The sequence below is a fragment of the Protopterus annectens genome, chromosome 1.part1, assembly GCF_019279795.1.
Source record: "Protopterus annectens isolate FY-2018-M chromosome 1.part1, PAN1.0, whole genome shotgun sequence".
Classification (NCBI taxonomy): Eukaryota; Metazoa; Chordata; order Ceratodontiformes; family Protopteridae; genus Protopterus; species Protopterus annectens.
This window is the reverse complement of record NC_056726.1, coordinates 1245138361-1245163197: the sequence shown is the minus strand read 5'-3', so window position 1 is coordinate 1245163197 and position 24837 is coordinate 1245138361. Positions and strand designations below refer to the sequence as shown.

The following is a 24837-nucleotide window of genomic DNA, read 5'->3' as shown; positions in this document are numbered from 1 at the left end:
CAACTCAAAGGTGAAAAACCTGTGGATTCCTGGGGAATTTCTCTATAAGCAAACAACAGATGGGCAAATATTTGTCCCACTCCCTCTTAAACTGATCTGCAAATGCCTGTAACATGGACTTGATTGTAGAGTTTAACCTCTCTCTCTCTCTCTCTCTCTCAAGATCATTAGTCTGGGGGTGGTAGGGGTGGTCTTCATGTGCTTCACCCCACAGGACTTCCACAGACAAGCCAGCAGGTATGACATAAAATTGGCACCTCTGTCAGTCAGTAGTTCTTTTGGGAAACCTGCCCTGCTGAAAATCTCTAACATTGCATTTACAACCTTCTCTGCCTCAATGAAGGACAAAGCTACTGCCTCAGGGTATCATGTAGCATAATCCACTACCACTAGGATGTACTTTTTCCCTGTGGAACGTGGGGTACTCAGAGGACCCACAATATCCCTAGCTACCCTCTGAAATGGCTACTCAGTTACAGGCAAGGGCATCAGAGGAGCTCTCACCTTGTCTCCTGCCTTGCCTACCTTTTTGCACTGCTCACAGGTCCTACAGTACCCTGTTACATCTCTGGAAATTCCAGGCCAATAGAAGATCTGCATAATACGCCTCTTTTTACATTTTATGCCCATATGACCTGCAAAGAGACTATCATGGGCTATGGCTAGAAGCGCCAGATGGTAGGCTCAAAGCACTACCAACTGCTGTACCCTCTCACCTTCTAGGCCTCTCTCAGGGGTTCACTGTCTTTATAGTAACCCTTTATCCAGTATACAGATTCCCCCTTTCCTGGAGAATCAGGTGCCTCCCTAGCTACCTGCCTCAAGCCTTGCAATGTAGGGTCTGAGAGCCGAGCCTGTCTCAACTCTCTCCTTGTAACCCTTCCCAGCTCACCTTCCACAGGAAGTCTGGCATCCTCTGACAGTGGTGCTTTACTGTCAGTCTGGGTACTGCTACTCACCTCTACCTTTGCAGTCACTCTGTCCATGGGAACATTAGTATCCACAAGCAGCTGTGGCTCACCTTCAGTCTCACTGCTACAGAGTAGCTCCCTCCCTGAAGTAACCACCTCACCAGTCCTGGCTGCAAGTATGCAGTCTGTCTGGGTCTCTCCCAGGCTACCAGACCCACATGTTTGTCTCCTAGCCTCATTGCGTGTAACTGCATAAGCACACGGTACTACCTCATCCAAATCCTTCCCTATCAGGACATCTGCAGGATGTTAGTTTAGTACCCCTGTTGTCTCAAGACAACCTACTATTGACATTTTGTCTTTCCCACTTACTGACTCCCTCACCTTTGGTTCCCCACCTTGCCTCCATGGACACCTGTATGCCATACTGGTCGCATTCAAAACATTTAACCCTAGCTCCTGGACATGTACCTGGACTAGTGGCTTCCCCTGCTACTGGCAGATTCTGTTGTGGCAGTCTGTGCTGCCCACCATGGGTTCCTTTAGACCCATGAGCAGTACTGTGAATCCCCTTTCTGTGCAGGGCTGCCCTGCTTGCATGGCATAGGTCTCCCTTCTTCCCTAGCTCATCTGATGTAGCACATTGTCTGTCAGCTAACTAGATCCTCGTGTACTCATACAAAGTCCTAAGGGCTTGTTCCTTAACCAAAAGGTCTGCCAGCCCTTCAAAAGTAGTGACCTGACATCCACTCACCACCTATGGAAATAAGTGTTCAGTTCAGCAACATATTCACACACACTTTCATCTGCCTTGTGTCTATGCTCAAGAAACTTTTTTCTATATCGTTCAGTGTTAGCTTAAACAGTTCTAAAAGACATTTCTTTACAGCAGTATAATCAAAACATGCAATGTCAGACATTTTGGACAGAACAGTTACAGCTGTACCATGGAGTAAGGGGGTCAGGAACCGTACCCAGAGCTCTTGGTCAACTTCATACTGTTTACATATCCTCTCAAACATATGAATGAAAGTATCAAAATTTTCCCCCTCTTTAAACTGCGGAAGAAATTTACTGAACTTTTGTGCTTCTGGGGTCCAGTTACTCCCTTCCCCATTACCTCCATGACTCTGGCGAAGAGTAAGCATCTCCTTCTCATGCTGCCTCTGCCCTTCTTGTTCCTCAGCTTGCAGATGTAACAGTTTCTCATTCTCCTCAGCCTGCAAACATCACAGTCTCTCATTTGCTTCTAATTCCACACGCCGGCCTCCAACTCAAGTCTCGTTAGCTCCAGCTGGATTTTTAAGTCCACTGCAGAAAGGTTGATCTGTCCATTCTCCGAGGGAATTATATCTCCACTGCAAGTCTGATTGTCCTCCTGGTTGCTGTTTTCTGCTGCACCTGTAACCAAGGCTGCAATCAGGTCTACCTTAGTCAGGTTTCCATGCACTAGTCCCCTAGCCTGGCACATCTCTGCCAGCTGGCTCCTTGTCAGCTTTCCATACTCCTCTGCTGACATGCTGCCTGCTCACCCTGACTAACTAAGCTAACAAAAGAAATAAAACAATTGTGATCTGAACTCTGTGTATTCACTGTGTGGCTGATTTAGCGTACAAAACATCTTCAAAGCTCACTGTTCACAAGCTACAGGATTCACTCTACCCACACCACTACAAGCCAATTAGTATTTGCCACCTAATTAATATGTAATGTGGATATCACACCACTGCCAAACAATTAATAGGTGATGCCTGTGCCCTCGCCCAGCAATCAAGGAGCCTCACTCCTCGCCAATAACATCAGAGAGGGTGTCTCATATATGAGGAAAGGATAACAAATACACACAGTAAAGTGCAATTTCCCTTAAGAGCACACAGAGATCACAGTCAGTCTGGGGCTGTTCGCTCCCTTGGTCTCCAGGTCCCCAATAAGACTCCCCACTGGCACAGCTATAGGGTCCAGATCTCAGCCAGCTGGGCACGCTAAAATCTCCAGCACCCTCTCTGTCCAACCAGTGCTTCATGTCCCTGCCCAAGTAGATGACACACACACTTTGAGATAAGAGGTTATACAACCACACAAACATTTTTGGGGAAGGCTGACACAGGTTCTCCAGCTGTGCCCCTTTTACCCAGACTGTACTACCGGATGCCACTACCCAGCTAATATCAGCTACCAAAGGCCCTTAAAAGGGTGTCCAATTATTACTGTGCAATATTATTATCCAATTTGTAGTATGACTAATCAGTCAAGGCTTATTTAGAGTGACTTGGATAGTAAACTCTATAAATATTGGCGTTCGAAAGACATGCGTGAATGGGTGTGCCTTCATTGAAGGTTGGGCGTCGAGCTGGCACCTCGGTACCGTAAAAATCTACTGCCAATCATTAACAGACCGTAGTTCCGCTGTGGCGACCCCTAACCGAGAATGGCAGAAAGAAGAACAACAACTCTAGAGCTTAACTTATCTCTAAACCAGCCACAGTTAAAAGGTTTTAAAATATTTAATATTAAGTAATTAAAACCACAAGACAATACTTTCTACTACACAGTCAGTGCTAGTCAGGAGTTCAGAAATCACACAGAAATACTTAAAATAATTCAGTAGTACAGTTCTGACATAACAGAAAAACACAGTATAATCTTTCTAGATTCTAGCTAAAACTAAAAGAAAACACAAGTCTAAGATAACTTACATAAGAAAACAGGCAGAGTGCTGTGAGTTTTGTCAAGACAAAAATGCTTAATATCTGGTTCTCACTGTTTAAATTGAAACTGCAGTTCTGCTAAACATTACATCATCTTTTACACTTTCTTGGTGTTTCCAGACTGACAGATTAACTGCTTTTACATTCTTAACATCTCCCTTTTGTTATCTTGCAGTTGGTCAAGAAAAAGAGCAATAAGAATACATTTGCATGTTTAAATCTAGCAATTTAACTCTTGGTTAAAACAACAGCAAGAATTTCTTCATCTAGACTTTTTGGCACCACTGTCCACTTCAAAGGGTCACCACATGCTTTACTTTGGTCAGTAGAGTGAACTGTTGTCACATTTATTTCCAGTTCCACATGTAACAGTATTTCTTTACATTTAAGACAACAAGCCTGCCGTTTACATTCATATTTACAAATGATCTGGCTAGGTTGGCAGCCTTCACCCTTCTCTACCAGTCTTCACAGCTTCTCTGCGGCTTTTGAGGATTGACAGTCAGCTTTTGCATTCCTTAGCTGGGTAGATAAGGTCCCTTTGGGGAAAAAACTTCCATTTTCTTATTTTTTACTGATGTATTATTACTTTCCTCTTTGGGACAGTTATTTTAAAGCTAGGAGTATTGTGTTTTAATGGAGTGTCCTGAGACTGTAATGGGCTTTCAAACAGACTACTCACTGTTTCTGTCATTTTGAAAGTAACATTATGTAAATGCTAAACTATTTTCTGTGAGAAATTCTGTTTACATTAAGGTTGCTGGTCTGTGATAGTGTTTGAAAGTGCTTTCTACTGTGTTTCTCTGTCAAAAAGTAACTATTTTGGACTGGTAGTTTTACTGGCATTTTTACTTATCTCCAGGACAGGAAACACCATTTTCAGCTTTACCATGGAACATATTGTCACTCCTACTGTTAGCCCTTATCCCAACCACAAAAAGAAATAATTAAGCAAACAGTCTTTGCCAGCACAGCAGGCTAGCAATTTGTCTCACCCGCAGGTGAGTGAAAATGAGATTTTAGATTATCCTTTAGACAGAGATTTAATTCTTGGGTCCTCTGCTGCAGAGGTGATCACAAAGTGTAATGAAAGGGGTAGGTTGATAGACATAATCTCTAATTTTTTTCAGCCCTCCTTTTCCAGAATTTGAAAGCAATTCTCTAACTCCTCATCCAATTTGGTAAAAAACAAAATAAACAGTCTCACAAAATGTAGGCAAACATACGTTTAAGAAGAAATGCCAAAGGGGTTCCAAAAAGAATTCAGTGACCCCCCCCCCCAAACCAAGGACAGTCCAACAAGTCAGAATGAGTATTTAAGGGATCTTGTTCCCCACTCCCAGCCTGGCAGTCCATTTTCTCTTCCAAAAAGTCTGAATCTCCACTTTTGTCTTTGGCAACAGAGTTTCAGACAAATGGATTCTGGAGATCATTCATCAAGGTTACAGATGGCACTGGGAGGAAATTCATCCATTTCATGAGGTAGTTCCTCAGCCACCAGAACAGACTCTTTTTATTGCCACCTGTCTTTCATTACATGCTGTCCCAGGGAGTGGTAGAACCAGTTTCCCCTTCTCAGGTTGGGAAGGATTTTTATTCAAGGATGTTTTTATTGGCAAAGAAAGAAAGTGCTTGGAGACCAAGTCTGGATCTTTCTTTCCTAAACCTGTTTGTAGTAGTGCCCAAGTTCAAATTGATGGCACCTCACAATCTCTTAACTCTCATTCCTCATTCAAGTTTCCTGGTCACACTAGATTCAAAAGATGCTTTTTATCACATCCCTAGTCACCCTGACTTCAGGAATTTATTAAGGTTTTGTGTATCTGGAACACTTCACCAAGAGTGTTCAAAAAGTGTCTAGCTCCACTTGTAGCTCATTGCAAGCTACAGGATATCCATATTTTTATTTAATATTTTGACAGCTTATCTTTGCAGAGTCTTTTTCAAAGTGTCCGGAATCTCTGACTTGATTGAGAGATCTCTTATACAAGCTGAGATTCCAAGAGAAAATTCAGAATTCATTTTTGACTCTTTCACAGAATTGTGTTCCTGATGCGTCAGCTAGACATCTCAGTTCAAAGAGTTTTTCTTCCATAGGAAAATAAGTATATCTATAGCTAGATTTATTTCTAAGGTTTTCCACTCAGACTTCTATCACTGCAAGGGAATACCTCCAGATTTTGGATCTCATTGCATCTGTGATTCTCATGATAAATTTGGCAAGTCTCTACATGAGAAAGATGGTATCTGAAGTCTCTTTGGTCCCAGCACCAACATCCTTTGTCTTTTCAAATTCCAGTGCTGGGGCTTGTCAGAAGTGAGATCATGTGGTGGAGACAGCAAATATCCCTAAATCCAGGTCACCCCTCTCCCACCATGCTCCAAAGCAGTCATTCACCACAGACATTTTGGACCTTGAGAAGCACACCACCTACCTGAACTTACTTGAATCACTCACTGTACAGCCAAACACTTCATTCACAGGTGATTTCAACTACCCTTCCATTGACTGGGTGACATATACAAGCACAGACATGCTCACCCTGAGGTTCCTGGACTTTGCCAATACAGATAACCTGGAGCAAGTACTCTGCACCCCAACATGGGGCTCAAATATCCTACACTTAGGACTCACCAACATGGGGGGGGGGTCACTACACTACCCCCTGTGTGTTGCCCTCCGTGGTGTCAGGTGATAAATCTGTTTCATTTGAAGTAATGATAAGAAATGACACCCCCACAGCAGCAAAAAAAATGAAAAATTTCTCCAAAGCAAACTACAACCTACTAGGCAATGGAATAAAACATTTCAACCCCCTGCTAACACAGACAACAACTCTATGCAGAAGAGCACACAAACGCACTGTATAACCACCTAAACAACTGTGTAGACTCGGATGTACCTGACCGGATCAAAACCAGGTCTGCCCAAAAAAAACAAACAGGCCACCCTGGTGGACCTCAAGTGCAAAACACAAACTAGGAACCAGGAACAAATACAAACAATCCAAAAACTGAAGGTAGTGAAGACACCAGCGAGAAGTTTAAGTTTATTAGTAATGAGCCAACAAGATTAAGCGCTTTTGTCAGTCTATAACCAAGATTTCATCAGAATCTAAAAGTTCAACAAACTCTTCAATATTTAAATAGCAAAAAATCACATGATCACCACATCAGTTAACAAACAGAAGCAAATTATCAAGTACAAAAGAAGGTAGTTGTTAGAACATAAGGTGCAGGGGGTTACACTTTGTATGATTTTAAACAAAGTATACTACTGATTGAAATGCATTCAGTAAGACCAGGGGGCACACAAGAGATCAACCTTAATTAGGTTCATAGGTTCATAGGTTTATACTAGGCTATCTGCCCGAGGGCATTTACAAGCCTAGCCCATAGTTTTGTGGCTTACGCCACCCCTTTAGTATGGGGAACTATACCCATTATTTTGCTGTGCCTCTGTCGAGCAGTGACACTGAGGTAATCCCTGGGATATATCTGCGATCTCCCATCCATTGGTCAAGATTTCTCTTGAACAAGGCCAGCGAGGTGCTCTGCCTCACATATACCGGGATTTTGTTCCACAGCATAGGGAGTCTTTGGGTGATGAATCTATCCCTCCAGCACGTCCTATTAATAGCCATGTCGAGGTTTAAGTCTCCCGCCCTTGTGGCTCTGACGGATCTAGATTTATTGAGGTGAAGCATATTCATCAAATCTGGGCTTGACATGGCCTTGTATGTCAGGCACAGGTCACCTCTGAGCAAGCGTGCGACTGAATAGAGCTGAAGTTCTTTCAGTCGGGCAGCATAGGACAGATTTTTGAGACCCTTTATCCTTTTGGTGAGGAACTTTTGTGGCCTCTCCAGCTGCTGCAAGTATCGGGTCAGATACATTCCGAATGGGGCATTGTACTCAATCATTGGTCTGATGAGTGATGAGTACAGGGAAACTATGACCTCCCTTGATCTAGATGTGAATCCCTTCATGATAAGGTGGGCAATGTAGAAGGTCTTCCTAACTACTTTAGCTACATGGGTGTCGAATGACAGGCTACTGTCAACCTGGGTCCCCAGGTCCCTAATAACTTCTTCTGTGCTCAGTGGATTGCCACCTATGAGGTAGCTAGGGGTAACCTTGTTTTTCCCGAAGGGTATGACTATGCATTTTTTGGCATTTAACTTTAGGCCATGGCTCTGGCACCAGTTATCCGTTTCTGTGAGACCTTTCTGAAGGATATCTGTGTCAGATGTGTTTTCGACTACGGCGCCCAGTTTGCAGTCATCTGCAAACTTTGTCAGCCATAACCCTCCTGTGTTTGCTTGTACTTCGGAGAAGTAGATGCCAAACAAGAGTGGGCCCAGGACTGAGCCCTGTGGGACACCACTTGTGACAGGCTTAGAGTCTGACATGGCGCCAGCAACTCTGACCCTGTGGGTTCTGTCGCTCAGCCAGTTTGCAACCCATCTTGTGATGTATGGGTTAACATTTAAGCTGATGAGTTTTTCAATGATACCCGAGTGGGGTATTGTATCGAAATTTCCACATCATTTCTCTGTATTCAGTAAGATCTTCCCATGGCCCTCCTCTCATATTCTGGGGTACAAAATCCAATCCAAAACTAAAAAAGAATGATCAGGGTGTGCTTCCGAATGCTTGTATAAAGAGTCTGTAACATTCTTATTCCTCATGTCTAGATTGTGCTCGTAAATCCACTTTAAATTTCCATTTGTTTTTTCCCACATAAAAACACAAACATTGAACACACTTTGCCACATATACTAAACCTATTGAATTAGAAGTGCAGTGGAATGAAGTAATTAACTTGTGGGTCCCTACCACTAGTGTGCTACCCTCAAAAATAAATTTACATTGGTTGCAGAGTCCACAATTGTAGGTTCTCCACCTCTTGGCTGAATTTGGAGCCAGGTTTTCACTGCCTTCCAACAGTTCTTTTCAAAATCTTCCCTGCCCTATATACTATACATGGTCTGTCACCAAACTTCTCAAAATCTTTCCCATAATAAGAAAATATAGTTGGGAGGATGGCCTAGTAGTTAAGGTGTTTACTTTGTAGACACAAGGTGCAGGGTTTGATTCTCACAAAGGGTAACTGGCAAGGCTTAAAATGGCTGACAAGGGCAATTAGCCTAGTAGTAACCTATGAATGTATTATTATATTTTCCAATTCTTACATAGTATGTTACCAATTGCATCACTGTCCACAGTGTAAGTTGTGCCAAATGCCTTCCCATAATTTTAAACATTGTTACCTGTAGCGTACCTGTCATTAACATCCTCCATAATCTGAGTAGTGGAACGCCTAAAAAGAGGTAGGATGGTGCCTTCTAACCTTTTAGTACTAATCTCACTACATGTACTAACAATCAGTTGCAACAGATACCCTCTTGCCTGAAACATGTCAAGAAGTCTGTTACTTTCTTGCTCAAACATATTGTCATCAGAAATCATTTTAGCCAGATGAATAAATTGTCCCTTTACCACCCCTTTCTTAACACGCCAAGGGTGGCAACTTGTGTAATGCAAGAGGGAATTTGAATAGTGGGGTTCCCTATAAATGTTAGTAGTAAGCCTCTCCTTAACATGATCTTTGGCTATTAGCGCATCTAGGTAACTAATGCTTTCAGTGCTGTAGGAATAAGTAAATCTAAAAAACGAGGTAGTGGAATTCAAACAGTTTACCAAGTCAGTTGCTTCTTCTTCATTTATTTCCCCTGCTAAAAAAAATGTTATCCAAAAATCTGGCGTAGATTTTTATTGCCCGTATTTTTGGGTTACTCAGTATGTACTGTTTTTTCCCACTGGACCATGATTATATTAGTATATGGGGGGGGGGAGGCGCAAGCCAACCCCATTGCTACACCCCTTTCTGCTTAAAATACTGTCCTTCAATATAAACAAAGTTGTAGTCTAAAATTATTTCCATCAGTGTGACTAAAACTTCAATTTCAACAAAAGAATATGTTCTTAAATCCACTAGAAATTCCCTAAACCATTTAAGATCCTGTTAGTGGGGAATAACATTAAATAAACTAACAACATCTATTGTTACAAAACATAATGCTTTTGAATAGTTAACTCCCCTGAATTTTGTTAAAAAATCCCAAGAGTCCTTACGGAGGTGGTGGTATCTTGTTAAACAATTTTTAAGCTTCAAATCCACGTATTTTGCCTTGGCATGTACCTTAGAAGTACTGGCATTAACAATTGGCCTCCTAGGAGGATCCCTCAAATCTTTATGAAGCTTGGGAATGCCAAGTATGGTTGGCACTATGGGATATTTCACTTTAAGGAAATTCAGTGTTTCCCCATCTATTTGCCCTTGGTCAAACATGTCTTGTAAGAAAAAATCTATTTTCCTGTATGCCCCATGAATATAATTTTGCGTAGTTTCTTCATACGTATCATCATCAGTAACATGAACAAAAATGTTGTTAAAATCGTCTTGAATATACATCACCACCACCCCCCCTGTCAGGTTTCATAACTTGTATGTTATTATCTTGACAAAGCAATATTAACAATTCATTTTCAGTCACACTCAAGTTGTAAGTATGGTCTTTAGTTTTAGTATACAGGTAATTTTTAACACATAACTTACATTTTCCACATTTTTATGGTTAAACATGCCTAAAGAATTAAGCTTTATGATAAACAATTAAGTCCAACAAAACGCTGTCTGTTTTGGCTCGACAAGTAGGAACAAAAGTGTAGCCTCTAACTCAATACTTCAGCATGTTCAATTTGATACAAATCCTCAGTAAAGTTAAAAACATGAAAGTAACGTGTTTTGTTTGAAATTGCTACTGGAACTTCATTTGAAACATTTTCATCTATCTGTCCATGTTCTGCTGTCCATACTGCTTCTGCTGGTACCTCTGGTTCCCTTGGTTGTAGTTTTTCCTCTCGTGGTTCCCTTGAGGTGTTCCTCAAATGCTCCAAACACCTCAAGGGCTCCCTCCCTAAAGGGGCGTTACTGTTGCTGCCAGAATACATCACTTCCTCCTCATTGACATGATGTCCATCACTAAATGCCTGGTTCTCATTGGTCTTCTGTGGTTGGGGGTAGGCTCGCCCCTCATTGTACTCAGTTCTATCCCCTTCAAGTTTCTTTTCTTTATGTTTACTAATGTCTCTCACAATGTTGTTACTTTTAGTATACATATTAAAGTATTGTGTTTTGTATACTAAAAGAGACAACATTGTGAGAGACATTTGTAAACTTAAAGTATTGTGTTTTGGACAGTCATGGTGGTGCAGCGGTTAGCATTGCTGCCTCACAGCAAGAGGTTTTCCGGTTCGATCCTCAGCTAGGGTGCCTTCTGTGTGGAGTCTGCATGTCCTCCCTGTGGTCACGTGGGTTTCCTCCGGGTGCTATGGTTTCCTCCCACATCCCAAAGATATTCTGTAGGTGGATTGGACACTCTAAATAGGCCCTAGGTGTGAGTGTGTGTATGTGTCTGCCTTCTGTGGAAGGTTGGGTGCCAAGCTGGCAACTTGACACCGGAAACTCCACTGCCAATCATGAGTGGACAGGTTATCTGCTGTGGCTACCCCTAACCAGGAAAAGTCAAAAGAAGAAGATTAAAGTATTGTGTTTTATAAGTAGCAAACAGTTAAGTCTTTCTTAATCACAGTATTTAAAGTGTTTGCTTCAGCAATGAGCTGCTCAGTTTCACGATGGTTATGTTTAATTAGCAGCTCCAACAATTCAACACCTTGCTTATTAAAAAGTTCAATGAGGTCGTGGTGCAAGGGAGAACCCTGCAACAACCCAGTGGGATATTTCCAAGATCTAAGACTCCTGGGTATCTGCTTACACCTGACACATTCCACCAAGTAAGCATTTTCTACTTGCAGCTTATGGCATTTAGTGAGCACATGTTCCAGTTTTGAAATAGATGGTTGCAAGGTACCATTATGTGTAGTTTCTGTAGCATTAAATTCAAACACCCGATTAAACCACCCTTTAAGGTCTGTGATATCAGTACTTACTTGAGAGATCTTTCCATCCGAGTTGTGTGGTGGTTCAAGGTTCATGTCCTGACAACTCCTGTTCATTAGGCAGTTAGGAGTACAATTAAAGTCACAGTCACTACTGGTTGCACTGTCCCTTTGGATGTGATGAATGTGAACATTAAGTTATTTCACAAGTTGAGTTAAGATGTTAACACTCGCTTGTAATTGCCCCAGCAGTCCAGGGCCACCAGCTTGGTGGACCTCAAGTATAAATAGGTTATATAACAAAAGGAAGAAACTGATATCTAAGAACAAGAGGACAGTTACTCAGTAGAAGAATACCCTCCACAGCTTGAACAAGCAAATCAGATATATTGTAAAGTCTTCTAAAGCTAGTTATGAAGCTAAATTAGTATCTCTAGCTAAGGATAATCATAAGGCATTCTTCAGCTACATCCGAAATCCAAAAAGGAGCAGCCAGCTATGTGCTGAACTTATAGATGATAGTACCTCTCATACTGAACCTGATAAAATTGCCAACCTGCTAGCTGACAGATTTGGTGCAAACTTCACTCCCTGTCTGCACTAGCCATACCCCAAAGCATACCTGACAACAGTCCTGTACCCAGTATCTCCAAAGAGCAGGTCATAATCATGAAGTAAAAAGGTCACGCAGACAAACCAATTAGTAAAAACTACAAGGAAAACCTAGCCAACTAAAGTTTTCACTGTGTGATACCTTAAACCTCATGTAATAGAGGCCCATGGGATATACACAAATGACCCTTAAGGACATCGAGTGTTTCAGCTATATGGCTTCTGAATGTCCACGACTTTCTACTTTTTCTTTTTAAGTCTTTGGGAATACATTCAGGCCAATAGAGCCAAACCCCACCAGGTATGGACACATCAGCACAGCATAAGTAGTCTGTTTGGCTGTACTTCAGGAAAACAGGGTCTTTACACCCTGCTAATGTCCATTACCGTTAATGTGTCTGAAAAGATCCCAACTAACATGTAAAACCAAAAAGTGAAAAGGTCACACAGACAAACCAATTAGTAAAAACAAGTAAAAACTAGCCAAGCTAGAGTTTTCACTGTGTGATATCTTTTAAGTTTTTGAAGTATAGTTAAATAGTCCACTTATGCTGTGCTGAATGCCATGCCCTAGCATTATACAAATAAAAGTTGCCCGTTGTACCAAAGTAAAAAGCATTGTGTTCAGGGTGGCATACAGATTTAGTAATCCAGGTGCAGAAAGCATCATTTGGCCCACAAAAGGACATCTACTGTACGTAAAGCAGTGCTATCACAATAGCTTTAAATTCATTGATCACCTGCCATATCTATGCAGGACAGTAATAAGCCCAGTTTGTACTGGTCCTGTTCCTGTTGTCTGTGTGGGATTAGCCATCAAAGAAGGGAAGAATCACTTCACCAGTTGTGATTCTGGGCTACAGGTAACTTAAAGTATTCATTTGTTTTGGGGCAGCATGTAAAGGATTCCTGCAGTACAGTTAGTGATGGGCAGGTACTGCAACAGCGTGGGAAATCTTACATTCGGTGAGGGGAAACACCCTGGATGCTGACTGCTAATACCCAGCTCCCCGAATTCACAATGTTCTCAAATGTTTTACTTATCAGTTGTACAATGAGACTTGTTGTGAGAGTTGTGGTAGCCTTTTATTTCACCTTGACAGGATGTTTTTCTTTTCCCATATTTGAGCAACCATGGCATTAGTATGGCTTACCTCTGCAAAAAACTAATTTTTTCCTGATGTCACCCTCCACTTTCAGTGGGTGGGTTTTTGTTTTGTTGTGACTCATTGGGTTTGCATTAGAATCATAAATAATGACTTTTCATAATGGATCCATAGTTTGTTTGTGTCTTTCGGCTTTTCCCGGTTAGAGGTCGCCACAGCGGAACTCTGGTCCGCTAATGATTGGTAGTGGATTTTTACGTACCGGGTTACCAGCCTTGATGCACAACCTTCAACGAAGGCATGCCCCATTCACGTATGCCTCCACACTGAAGACGCTCTAGCTGAGAATCGAATGGGACAGTGTCTTGCTATGAGGTGACAATGCTATCGCAGCACCACTACCGCAGTAGGATATAATGGATCCATAGTACCGCAGCACCACCACCACAGTAGGATATAATGGATCCATAGTAGCATACGCAAAGGCAACCCCTGTCACTGTAAGGAATTAGTACTGATTATGTCCACTGCTATCCTGAATTGTTCACTCCCATTTGCTGTCCTTTAGCCACTCGACAGTTAAGTGAACTGGGATTCCTTCATTACCGTTCTTTAAAAGTTATGGCTGAATTAAAGGACAAAATCAATATCACATTTTTGTTCCACATAACTGAATCTAGAATGATGTCCTCTACTGTACTGGGGGTTGGGGGCAATGAGACGCTAATAATGTAGGTCTGATTACACAAGCTTGCATTTTCACGTTACCAATCAGTTTGTAGCTGCATGTCATTTTACAGTCTCAGTTAAGAGTTTTGCTGTCAACAAGAAAAGGTAAAGATTGCCTTCCCCTTCCTCCAGGATTGTTACAGTAGCATATAAGAAGCTGCTTATTCTGTGTGAAATAAAGCTGCACTAACAGTACTTGTGCCTGTGCTTGCAGACCTGGAAAGCATTCCTAGGACTTTAAACTTCAGCTTTGCTAGGGCTGATGTGAGTGCCATTTTTGAACCAGACACTAACACTGAATCTGCAGTCCGTAATTATAAACTTTGTGTCTAAGTACAGTGTTATGCTTAATTCTTAATACTTCATATGGTCTTCAAATGTGGTCCACAATTGCAGAATACCTGTGAGGTGTTTATTACAGCTAACACGTTTATTTTGGTACAGTAGCATTTGATTTCCTTTACTTGTCTGCCAGAGTGTGTTTGTTTGTGTGTGGGGGAGGGGGGCATGGATGTGCATATGCTGTTATTATCCATTTTATAATATGGAGAAATGTTGGCCTAATAATTGCATTATATCTCATGAGATGTACATATGTCCGAACCAGACTAAGAACAAAATGATGTATCCAAGGGCTCAACAGGAACAAAAAAATTCAAAATGACTTAAATAAAACTCTGTTTTAATGAAAAGATAAAAAATTCCATATCAAGCGCTTTCGCCTGGAGGCATACCAGGCTTTTTCAAGATGATGTGAAATTTTTTATCTTTTCATTAAAACAGAGTTTTATTTAAGTCATTTTGAATTTTTTTGTTCCTGTTGAGCCTTTGGATACATCATTTTATTCTTAGATGTACATATGTCTTATCCCAAAAAAGTATAAAAGCTAATGGAAAAAGAAACAAAGAACCTTTAAAATTTTTGACTTTATTCCTAAAGAAAGGCACCACTCTGAATGAACAAAATAAGTCTGTTGATTTCTGCTCATTTTATTGACCACATATATTTAATCACTATTGCTGTAGTTCATCTCCAGTCATACCTCTCAACTGTACAGTTGCGTAGAATGTCCAGATTTTTGCCTTATATTTCTGGTCCGTTTTTCATAAATTTGGGGTTTTCTGGCAAATTAGTGGCAAATCATTAAAGACTAAAGTTAGAAAATGATGACAGACGTTTGACTTTCAGACTTCATATCCTTCAGAAAATTTGTGATAATGCAAAACCTGTTATTATATCAACTTTCCAAGTTTGTAAGAGCAATATTTAAAATTTGTCCTTATTTTGGGCCTTTGCCCCACTTTTGTTTATGGCTTTGTCCAGATTTCTTGCTCTAAGAGGTTGAGAGCCATGGCTTCAGTGGGAAGCCACAATCAGCATCTTTTAATTTAATTTTGCCCACTTGCTAACCAGGTAAAGCTTGTAAGCATGGGCTTTTTTTTGCACAGTATGTAAACTAAAGGCAAGTGAGTTAAAACCCTGAACTACAGCATGAAGTTTGGTAGTTCATATTCTTAATCCTCTGCACTAAGCGACAAGGCAGATACACAAATGCTTCCTGTTTATTGCTACTATACCCTCTTCCTTCTGACAAGTTTTTGCTTGTTTTTATAACCCTTAACCTTTGTGTGTCTTTTGTGTTGTGGTATGTACAATCTTGATTCTGTTATAGTGTAAGGAAGGACTGTTACTGCATGTGTTCCTTTCAGGTTACTTTAATCTGTTCCAGTACTAGGCAGACAGCACCAATACCTTTCTGTGCATAAACCCCACCTTTCCAGTCCTGCTCCTTAATTTTTTATCCCTTTTTTATCTAGTTAATCCATCTATTCCTTCCTGCACTCTTACACAATTAGATTTGATTATGAATGAATGATTTCCTAACACTTTCCAAATCTGTTTTCACCTAAAAGCAGAATTGTTCAACTTGGTAGTGACAGTATCAAATCAGCTCTTTACCCCTGGGAGAAGCTCATTGAAAACTGTAGTCCATAACTGTAAGAGAGTATTTAAGTCTATGATTTTACAGACAACAGGCATGCAGAGTTACCTGAATAGACAAATGTAACAAAGCATGATGGAAACAGAAGTTGTTTTAATTCCGTTTTTTATCATTTTTGAAGAATCCAAATTAACAAGATCCAAAGAAGAAGAAAAATCTGCAGTAACAAGATCCAAAGAAGAAGAAAAATCTGCAGTACCTCAGATGCCCATCAGTAGTGCTGTGCACCAACCCCCAATTCCAGAGAAAGTGATTTTGAGCCCCCAGGCTGAGATTTCTCAGGACTTATATCCTCAGTATTCCCAAGAAACAGGAACCCAAAATCAAACCCAAGATGCCTTATGTGCCACAACAGAGCTTTCACAAGATACTACTCCCATCATGCAATGGATGCCTCATAAACTGCCAAATTCACCAGATAGTTCCACCCCTTGGGAGACACATTGTAGCTCTCCTACACCTCAGGCGGCAGTGAGTGCAGTCCCTTCGGGTGAGAGTACCATGTCAGTGAGCAGTGCAGCATCAGAGACACAGTATTATTCAGTCACAGTACCAGATGAACAAGAGCAGAGTGTGACAGCCAAGGTCTCCACATCATCAGATCTAAAACAGAACATCGCTTATATTGTGGAACAGCACCCAGAGGGTCTGTCATTGTTTAAGCTGCAGGATGCCTACACGTCACAGTTCAAGCATCATATTCCTCTGGATGGATACTCCTCCATCAATCACCTACTAAATGACATGAGTGACATCGTCAGCATGGAAGGGTTAGGAGCACAGACTGTGATTTACCCAGCTAAATCAATTCCAAACCCACATGTTATGCTTCATGATGATTCTGGTAAGAGTTATTTTTCTTTTTGTCAAAATGTTTTATTTTTATTTCTACTGCCAAACCACTAAAAACAGCAGTCAGAGATAGTAAAATACAGTTATGTAAAGATTTGGACAGTATATGCAACACTGTAATAGTATGTTTTTCATTTTCACGGTGTACAGACATATCCCTATGCATTTTGTATCCTGTCTCTTGTTATTTTCTAATCTCTTACTGATAGTTTCTGTTTTGTACTATGTAAAATGTGTTTTGTTGTTTGTTTTATGTAAGTGAACTACTGCCAATATACTACTGTCTTGATTTTTGTAAATATCTGAATTTTCATCTCATATTTTTGGTCTGCTCCTCAAAAAAGTTTTATGTTTGGTGCAAATCGTTAGGGACTGGAGTCACTAAATAATGACATACATTTGTGTCTCAAACGTCATCCCTCCATCCACAACCCCTTTTCCCATTTTTGCACATGGTGTCAGTGTGTCACTTCAACAGTGACAATTATATAGAGCCAAGGTTTACACAGCCATCCTGAAAAAAATGCAAGCTAATAAAAAAAATGTTATTCTAGCAGCTTTCCAAGTTTGAAAGAGAAATTTTTAAACATTTGTTTGGGGCCTTTTTCCCATCATTATTTTTGACTTTTTCCAGATTTCTTGCACTAAAATGTTGAGAGTTATGTCTGCCAGTATTATTACATTTGATTAAAACACACTGTCACATATATGTTTTCTTTAACAATTGTCCTCACTCTACTACCAGTTTTTGTTATGGCTTAAGATGTCTCAAAATATGAAATGACCAGTTGTTTCCGATGAGACTCTCAGTCATTCTGGCACATTAAGTAATGATTCCTGCAGGAAATATAGCATTCACGAAAAAGCAGACAGAAACACACACATGCATATGCATACAAACACACAGACTAGCACACGTAAGCACAGGCAACTGCTTATGTACGCGCGCGTGCGCGCACACACACACACACACACACACACACACACACACACACACACACACACATACAGACTCTCTCTCTCTGATTTGTTAAAACAACAGCAACATAATGCCAGTTAACACACTGGCTCATGAAATGATCACTGCCTAACAGCTGTAGGGTCCAGGCCTCAGTCCTAACCTCCTGTCATAGTCTGTTTAAATTTTGCTTTCCCTGTGTCTGCATGGGCTTTATGTAGGTAAAATGGATTTGTTTCATCCTTCACACATCAAAAAGAAAAAAATAAATGCTAATTGGCTTACTATACTAAATGCTCCATGAAGTACAGGGATTATTTTTATTTGGTCTCACGTTTGTTTTATCACAGCCAGATTTTTCTGCCCTAATCATCAGTGGTTAACTTGATCAAATTTTGCTCCCCCATAATTCCCTGTTTTTTCCTTTCTTCATAATTGTGTGACTGAAGTTAGCATAGTTAAGTTATGGGGGTTTGGGGAGGCAAAGTCTCCTCATATGATTTTTTTTAAATATATATCTAGGGTGGTTGTACTTTTGTGAGGTAGGGAGTTTATGGTATTTTTTTTTACTTCAGGAGTACTTGGTTAGCTTTAATAAACTTTTAATGTGTCAAAGTGAAAAAAAAATTCTCATCCAGTAAGTGCTTTCATCAACACTTAGACTTCTTCAGACTGAATAAAAACAGAGTAAAATTTCAGCATTATATACCTGCAGCAATTAAGACTTCATCATTAAAACATTTACACCACAGACATTTTGGACCTTGTTTGGGGAGCAGTTTCAGGAGGGATAAAAGTGCAGGAGGTATGGGGCACCAAGGAGAGACACAAGCACATGATTGTAAATGAAATACTTGCCCAGGTCAAGACACTTAGCTCTCCAGTTCAAGGCACTCAGCCCTCAGAATCATCTTTGGTCTCTGGGACCTCTTCCAGTGGTTACAGACAATACCACAGAGTACATCAACAAGCCATATGGTAGACCAGCAAGAAAAGGGTAACCAAGTCACACCACCTTTGCAGCCTAGCTATGTTAGCTTGCAATAAAGTGTCACAGCACAGTCTCACTCTACAGGCATTCTACATTCTGTCAGAGCAAAATTGTGTGGCAGACAGGCTGACCAGGACAAGAGCAGACCTTAATGAATGGAAACTAGATTAGGGGGTCTTCCAAGATTTGAACCAGTTGTGGGGAGTTCCTTAAGTAGACGTTTTTGCCTCCTCTGTGTACAATCAACTGGCAAAATTCTGTTCCAGTACTCCATGCAAGAAGGTCTGGAAGACAGGTGCCTTCTCTTTTCTTTGGACATATGTTCCTGTATGCCTTTCTACCCTTTGCAGTAATATCAAGATACTTCTGAAGATTCAGAATGAGTCCCCGGAGATCATTGTAATGACTCCCTTCTGACCCAGGCACCCATGCTTTTCCCTTCTTTTAGAAATGGCCACAGCAAATTACAACAAGCTTCCTCAGAAAATGGATCGACTCACCCTAGAACAGGGGTGTTTGGTACACTTTGTCAGTCATCTTCAGTTGGCTGTCTAGATGCTAGTGTCGTAATTCCTTGTAGTTAGCTGTTTTCTGAGAATGTGCAGCAAGTGCTGATGAAGGCAAGAACGCCTCCTACTAGAAGATTATATATTAGCCAATAAAAAAGGTTTTCTAAGTGATTCCAACAACACAAAAAGCACCCATTCAGGGCTAGCTGTTCTGTGATTTTACATTATTTGTGTGAGTTACTATCCTTTGGCCTTTCTTTATCCTCTGTTAAGTTTCATTCAATGGCCATTTCATCATGTCAGCCTATGGATCTTGTACTTTCAAGGCAGTTTTATGTCAGAATCTTCTTGAAGGGGTTTTGCACCCTCTAAGTACACCAGTGGCCCCTCCTTGAGATCTTAAGTTTGTGCTATAGATGCTAACACTTTCTCTATTTGAACTGGCTAATCTGGCAGACTTGAGGTTCTTAACATACAAAACAGTTTTACTAATTGCTGTGACCTCCGCAAGAAGGGTATCTGAGTTGTATACTCTTGTATAGCAGAGTTTCTTTGATAACTAATCCTTCTTTTACACCTAAAAGTTGTGTCCGAGTTTAGTTTAAGCCCAACTATCCAGCACCATGTTTTCTTTCCTGAACCAAAAGGTGAGGGGAAAAAGGTTGCTCCATACCTTGGATGTTCACAGGCAACACAGGTGCTATCTTGAAAGAACTAAATCTTTCAAATCTTCGGATGAATTGTTAATTTCTTGTAAAGTTAAGAAGAAGGGGCAACATGTGTCATAAAAGACTATTCCCAAATGGTTGTCAAAGTCTATTACCTTTTGTTATACTCACTGTGACAAATCTATTCCAGGCAGGGACAAGACCCACTCTACCAGGGTCTTGGCTTCATCTGTGGCTTTTTGGAAAGGGTTGAATTCCAGAAGCATTCTAGAAGTTGCTACTTGGTACTCTTTACACACTTTTACAAAGCAGTATAAGCTTGATTCCTTCTTTAGGTCTAGATCAAGCTTTGCTAGGGCACCCCTACTCCTTCCTCCACCCAAATATACTCAGCTATGGTAATACTTCTCCTGTTTTATGTGCTATAAAATACAGATGTTAAATGTCACTGTACATGATATTAAGGCTACTGCAGCAGTGATCAATATGAAGAACATAGTACAGCTCTGTAAGTTGAACTTAGCATAAACAGTAGAGGTTCGAATGATCAGTGCTGCCGTAGCTGCTCCCTCCCTCCATCCCCCTTGTTTTTTATTTATTTATTTTGGGGGGGGGGTGTTTTTTATGCCAGGATGTGGACATTTATTTTTTATTATTCCAGGCATTGGGCTTTCAGGGCCCAGTCCCCCTCTCACTACTGGCAGGAAAGCTGTAAAGGGCTTTGCATTCAAGCCTATTAGTCAGCTCAGCTTGAGCTGGTTGACAGTTTGTGTGCATGGAAGGTGCCATGAAGCTTTGGAAGTTGGTAAGCTGTTATATTCCATGTATGATGTAACCCATATAGCTAAGGTTACTGCAACAGTGATCATTCAAACATCTAATGTTTTGTTTAAGTTCAACTGACACAACTGTACTTTGTTTTACATTAAGCAGAAGATAAAGATTTCCAAGTCTGCTGGACACTCCTCTCTCTCTCTCTCTCTCCCTCTCTCTCCCCCTCTCTGTCTCTTCCTTATCATCTAGCACACAGCCTCACAAAATGGCAGGTTGGTATATATGTTTCAGACTGTGAGCTGCTAAAGAGCTTTGCCCTCTAGACTTGTCTGCTGTATAACTCTGCACAAGTTACTTAACCATGCAGTGCTCCTTTACCTAGTTAACAGTATAAATATTTTTGTGTATGATATAGGGCTAATTGCCACAACACATTGTGTTTGGTATCCATTCTGCATTCGCAGTTTACAGCAGTAATGGCTATCCATTTGTAAAGTTTGTCTGATTTGTTTAAAAGGCTTCCATATAGTTTGAATTATAGAACTATGCATAATTTCTTTTAGGGATCCATCAGAGTCGTTTTATTTTATCAAACTACATTGTATGTACAATTAGTCTTTTGGTAAAATGCTACATTTCCAGTAAACTTGTCCTAACACTTCTTCTGTTTAATGTGCTATAAAGTACCCTTGTATAACAGATGTTAAAGGTCACTGTACATAGTTATTAAGTTATTCATTTGAATTACTGCTTTATAATTTCAGGACCAATGATAGTGGTATTTCATTATCTTAAACAGTTTACTGAATCAGAATTAACATTGAAGTCTTTTTAGTTTAGTTGCTTTAGATTCCAGCAGGGAGCAAACAGACACATACACACATGCGTATATCTATCTATCTATCTATCTATCTATCTATCTATCTATCTATCTATCTATCTATCTATCTGTCTGTCTATCTATCTATCTATCTATCTATCTATCTATCTATCTATCTATCTATCTATCTATCCATCCATCCATCGGTATGTGCAACAATAATCTATAGATAAATAGGTAGATGGGTCCCTATGAAAGGTCTAAAAGACAACAAGCCAATGAACCACATCATTGAACCCAAATGCCCAAAACACCACAAGGATAAAAACAAATTGAAAGCATTTTTGCAGGCGGAGGGACAAGTCCCCCGTCATCCCTTATATTGGGAGCAAGCCCTACACACATCCCAAGCTTATATATATATATATATATATACAGTCTCCATAGTTGCACAAACCTGAAGAAATGAGAAATCTCACAAAGCAAACTAATAATTGCTGGTACACTTTCCTATGGATGTACCATCACTGATTTCCTATTGAAAATGGTCATTGGTGATTGGCTCCTTGGTGATATTTGACTCAAGCACATGACACTCAAGGAATGTGAACCTTCATACCTGTAGATATACCACACACACACACACACACACACACACACACACACACACACACACAGATATTTATTTGTGTGCCTACATAAAGCAGGTGTGTGGGTTCACAAGCACAGGTGCCATTATCACCTTGCAAAAAAAAAAGTTGATTTTGTGACATTGGGGTGTCACTGTTTTGAGAAGCACCACCTAAGATTTTAAATGTTTACGGGTTGATGAAACAAGATGTAATTACTCAGAGCAAAGTTCATAAAGGCAAAAGTAAATGTGTGTGTGTGTGTGTGTGTGTGTGTGTGTGTGTGTGTGTGTGTGTGTGTGTGTGTGTGTGTAACTCGGCATGTAAAAATCTACTGCCAATCATTAGCGGACCGGAGTTCCGCTGTGGCGACCCCTAACCGGGAAAAGCCGAAAGACACAACAACACACAAACACACACACATATATATATATATATATATATATATATATATATATATATCTATATATATACACACATATCTATGAGTTTAATATAAATAGTAGAACACATGGAAAGTCGACTATAAAAAACATTAACCTCATAAGGTCGAAAACACCACTGCGAACATGCTGGTACCCATGTGCCTGGAAACACCCTCAGCACATGCAAAATCTCAGAATAAAAAAGCCCCCCTTGCACTACCCACACCCCAGCAAATTGTATATTCTAACTCGAAGATCATACAAAGGCATATTCCCCATTCCCAAGAATTGTGTGATCTTGCACACTTGTTAACCATCTGCTTAGTTGACCAACTTCAGGTGAGAAAACAGCTGTCAACCACACACTCAATCCACCAACTCACGTACTCCCATATATATTTGCCCTTTCCCCAATGTATTGTGATTTTAGAGTTGCTATAGATGTAATTAGTGTGTGTGTGTGTGTGTGTGTGTGTGTGTGTGTGTGTGTGTGTGTGTGTGTGTGTGTGTGTGTGTGTCTGTGTGTCTGTGTGTGTATGCGCAAGGCCTGCAAAAAAAAATATTTTTGCATTTTTCAATCAGCTGGTGATTATCCAGTTTTGTTCGATCACTTGCCATTCAATATTTTAACTTTTTAATATGTGGACATACATTCAGAGTGCAACCTTTTGTCGGTAAGTCCATTCACTGACATTTGACAGAGCTAGTGTACCTGATCAAAATGTCCCAGCTTTGTTAGTAAGAAATTGTGGTACTGTCAAGATCATAGAACATGCTCTTCTCCCCCCTGTAAAGTGATCTCTGAGTTAGTATATCTTATTAGCAGTGAATGTGGTGGGTAATGGGGGCTTGCACTTTGTATAAAACATTGTGTAGTTTTGTTTTTTCAATCCGTTGTGAATCGATGTTTAGTATTTTGAGGTTTAGATCTCGATCATTGCTGTATTGACAAGTTGCTTTCTCAGTAGGTTCATAGGTTAGTACTAGGCTAACTGCCCCTGTGGGTCATTTTAAGCCTACTCAATTACCCCCTGTGAGAATCAAACCATGCACCTTGTGTTTTGAAGGTATCATGCCAACTTCAGTTGAAGTGTGTGTGTGTGTGTGTGTGTGTGTGTGTGTGTGTGTGTGTGTGTGTGTGTGTGTGTGTGTGTGTGTGTGTGTGTGTGTGTGTGTGTGTGTGTGTGTGTGTGTGTGTGTGTGTGTGTGTGTGTGTGTGTGTGTATATATATATATATATATATATGTACACACACACACACACACACACATATATATATATATATATATATATATATACACACACACACACACACATATATATTTATATATATATATATTTATATATATATATACCTTTCTTAGAATGTCAAATGCCTAAAACATTGGTATTCATAACATTGATCCCAAATCACTGAAACAGCACAATATCGAAGTGCAAGATCATCAAGAGGGTGATTGATAAACAAATTTGCAGAGTAGTAGAAAGTACAATGGGAGATGAGCAGTTTGGATTCAGATCAGGATGCAGCACAACTGACCCGATGTGTGCACTGAGAGAGGTACTTGAGAAGAAGCTAGAAATGTGGAAAGAGTCCAACTGGGCATTCCTAGACTTGGAGAAAACATATGACAAGGTCCCATGAAAGCTGATTTGTGCAGTCCTGTGCTAGTTCAAAGTCCTAGGAACTTTGCTAGAATTGCAAGGTATGTGCAAGGAACCAATGACTCAAATACGAACAGTAATCGGTCTCACCAAGGGATTCCCAGTGGTAGTGGGTGTGCATCGGTTCAGCTCTGGGCCCACTGCTGTTCATACTGGTGATGGACAACATTACCAAACGTGACAGAGGGGGACAGATCAAAAAGTTACTGTATGTATGCAGACAATGTGGCATTACAGGTAGACCCTAAGCAAGTACTTCAGCAAAGGTTAGGGGAATGGAATACAAAACCTGAAGACAAATGGGATGAAATTGAGTACAGATAAGACACTTGTAATGGCAGCAAATGGGGAAATCAGAAGAAGCTGAGAAATGCGATAAAAAGGAAGATAGTGGAACAGGTTAACAGCTTCAGGTATCTGGGAGGTGGTGATGGAGGAGAAGGGAAGTTTGAATGAGGAGGTCAGGGTCTGCAGCAAACTGGCACAGAGTGTCAGGGGTAGTGTATGACAC

The 24837-nt window shown here is 40.5% G+C and overlaps 1 protein-coding gene across 2 annotated transcripts in view; it reads left to right on the top strand.

Moving 5' to 3' along the window:
- LOC122809657 overlaps positions 1-24837 on the top strand; it is a 673939-nt gene that overhangs the window by 574730 nt on the left and 74372 nt on the right. For both annotated transcript variants that reach the window (XM_044081325.1, XM_044081317.1), the window contains one exon: positions 16156-16878. In XM_044081325.1, the coding sequence (XP_043937260.1) occupies positions 16156-16878 (723 nt within the window). The remainder of the gene's footprint in view (positions 1-16155; positions 16879-24837) is intronic.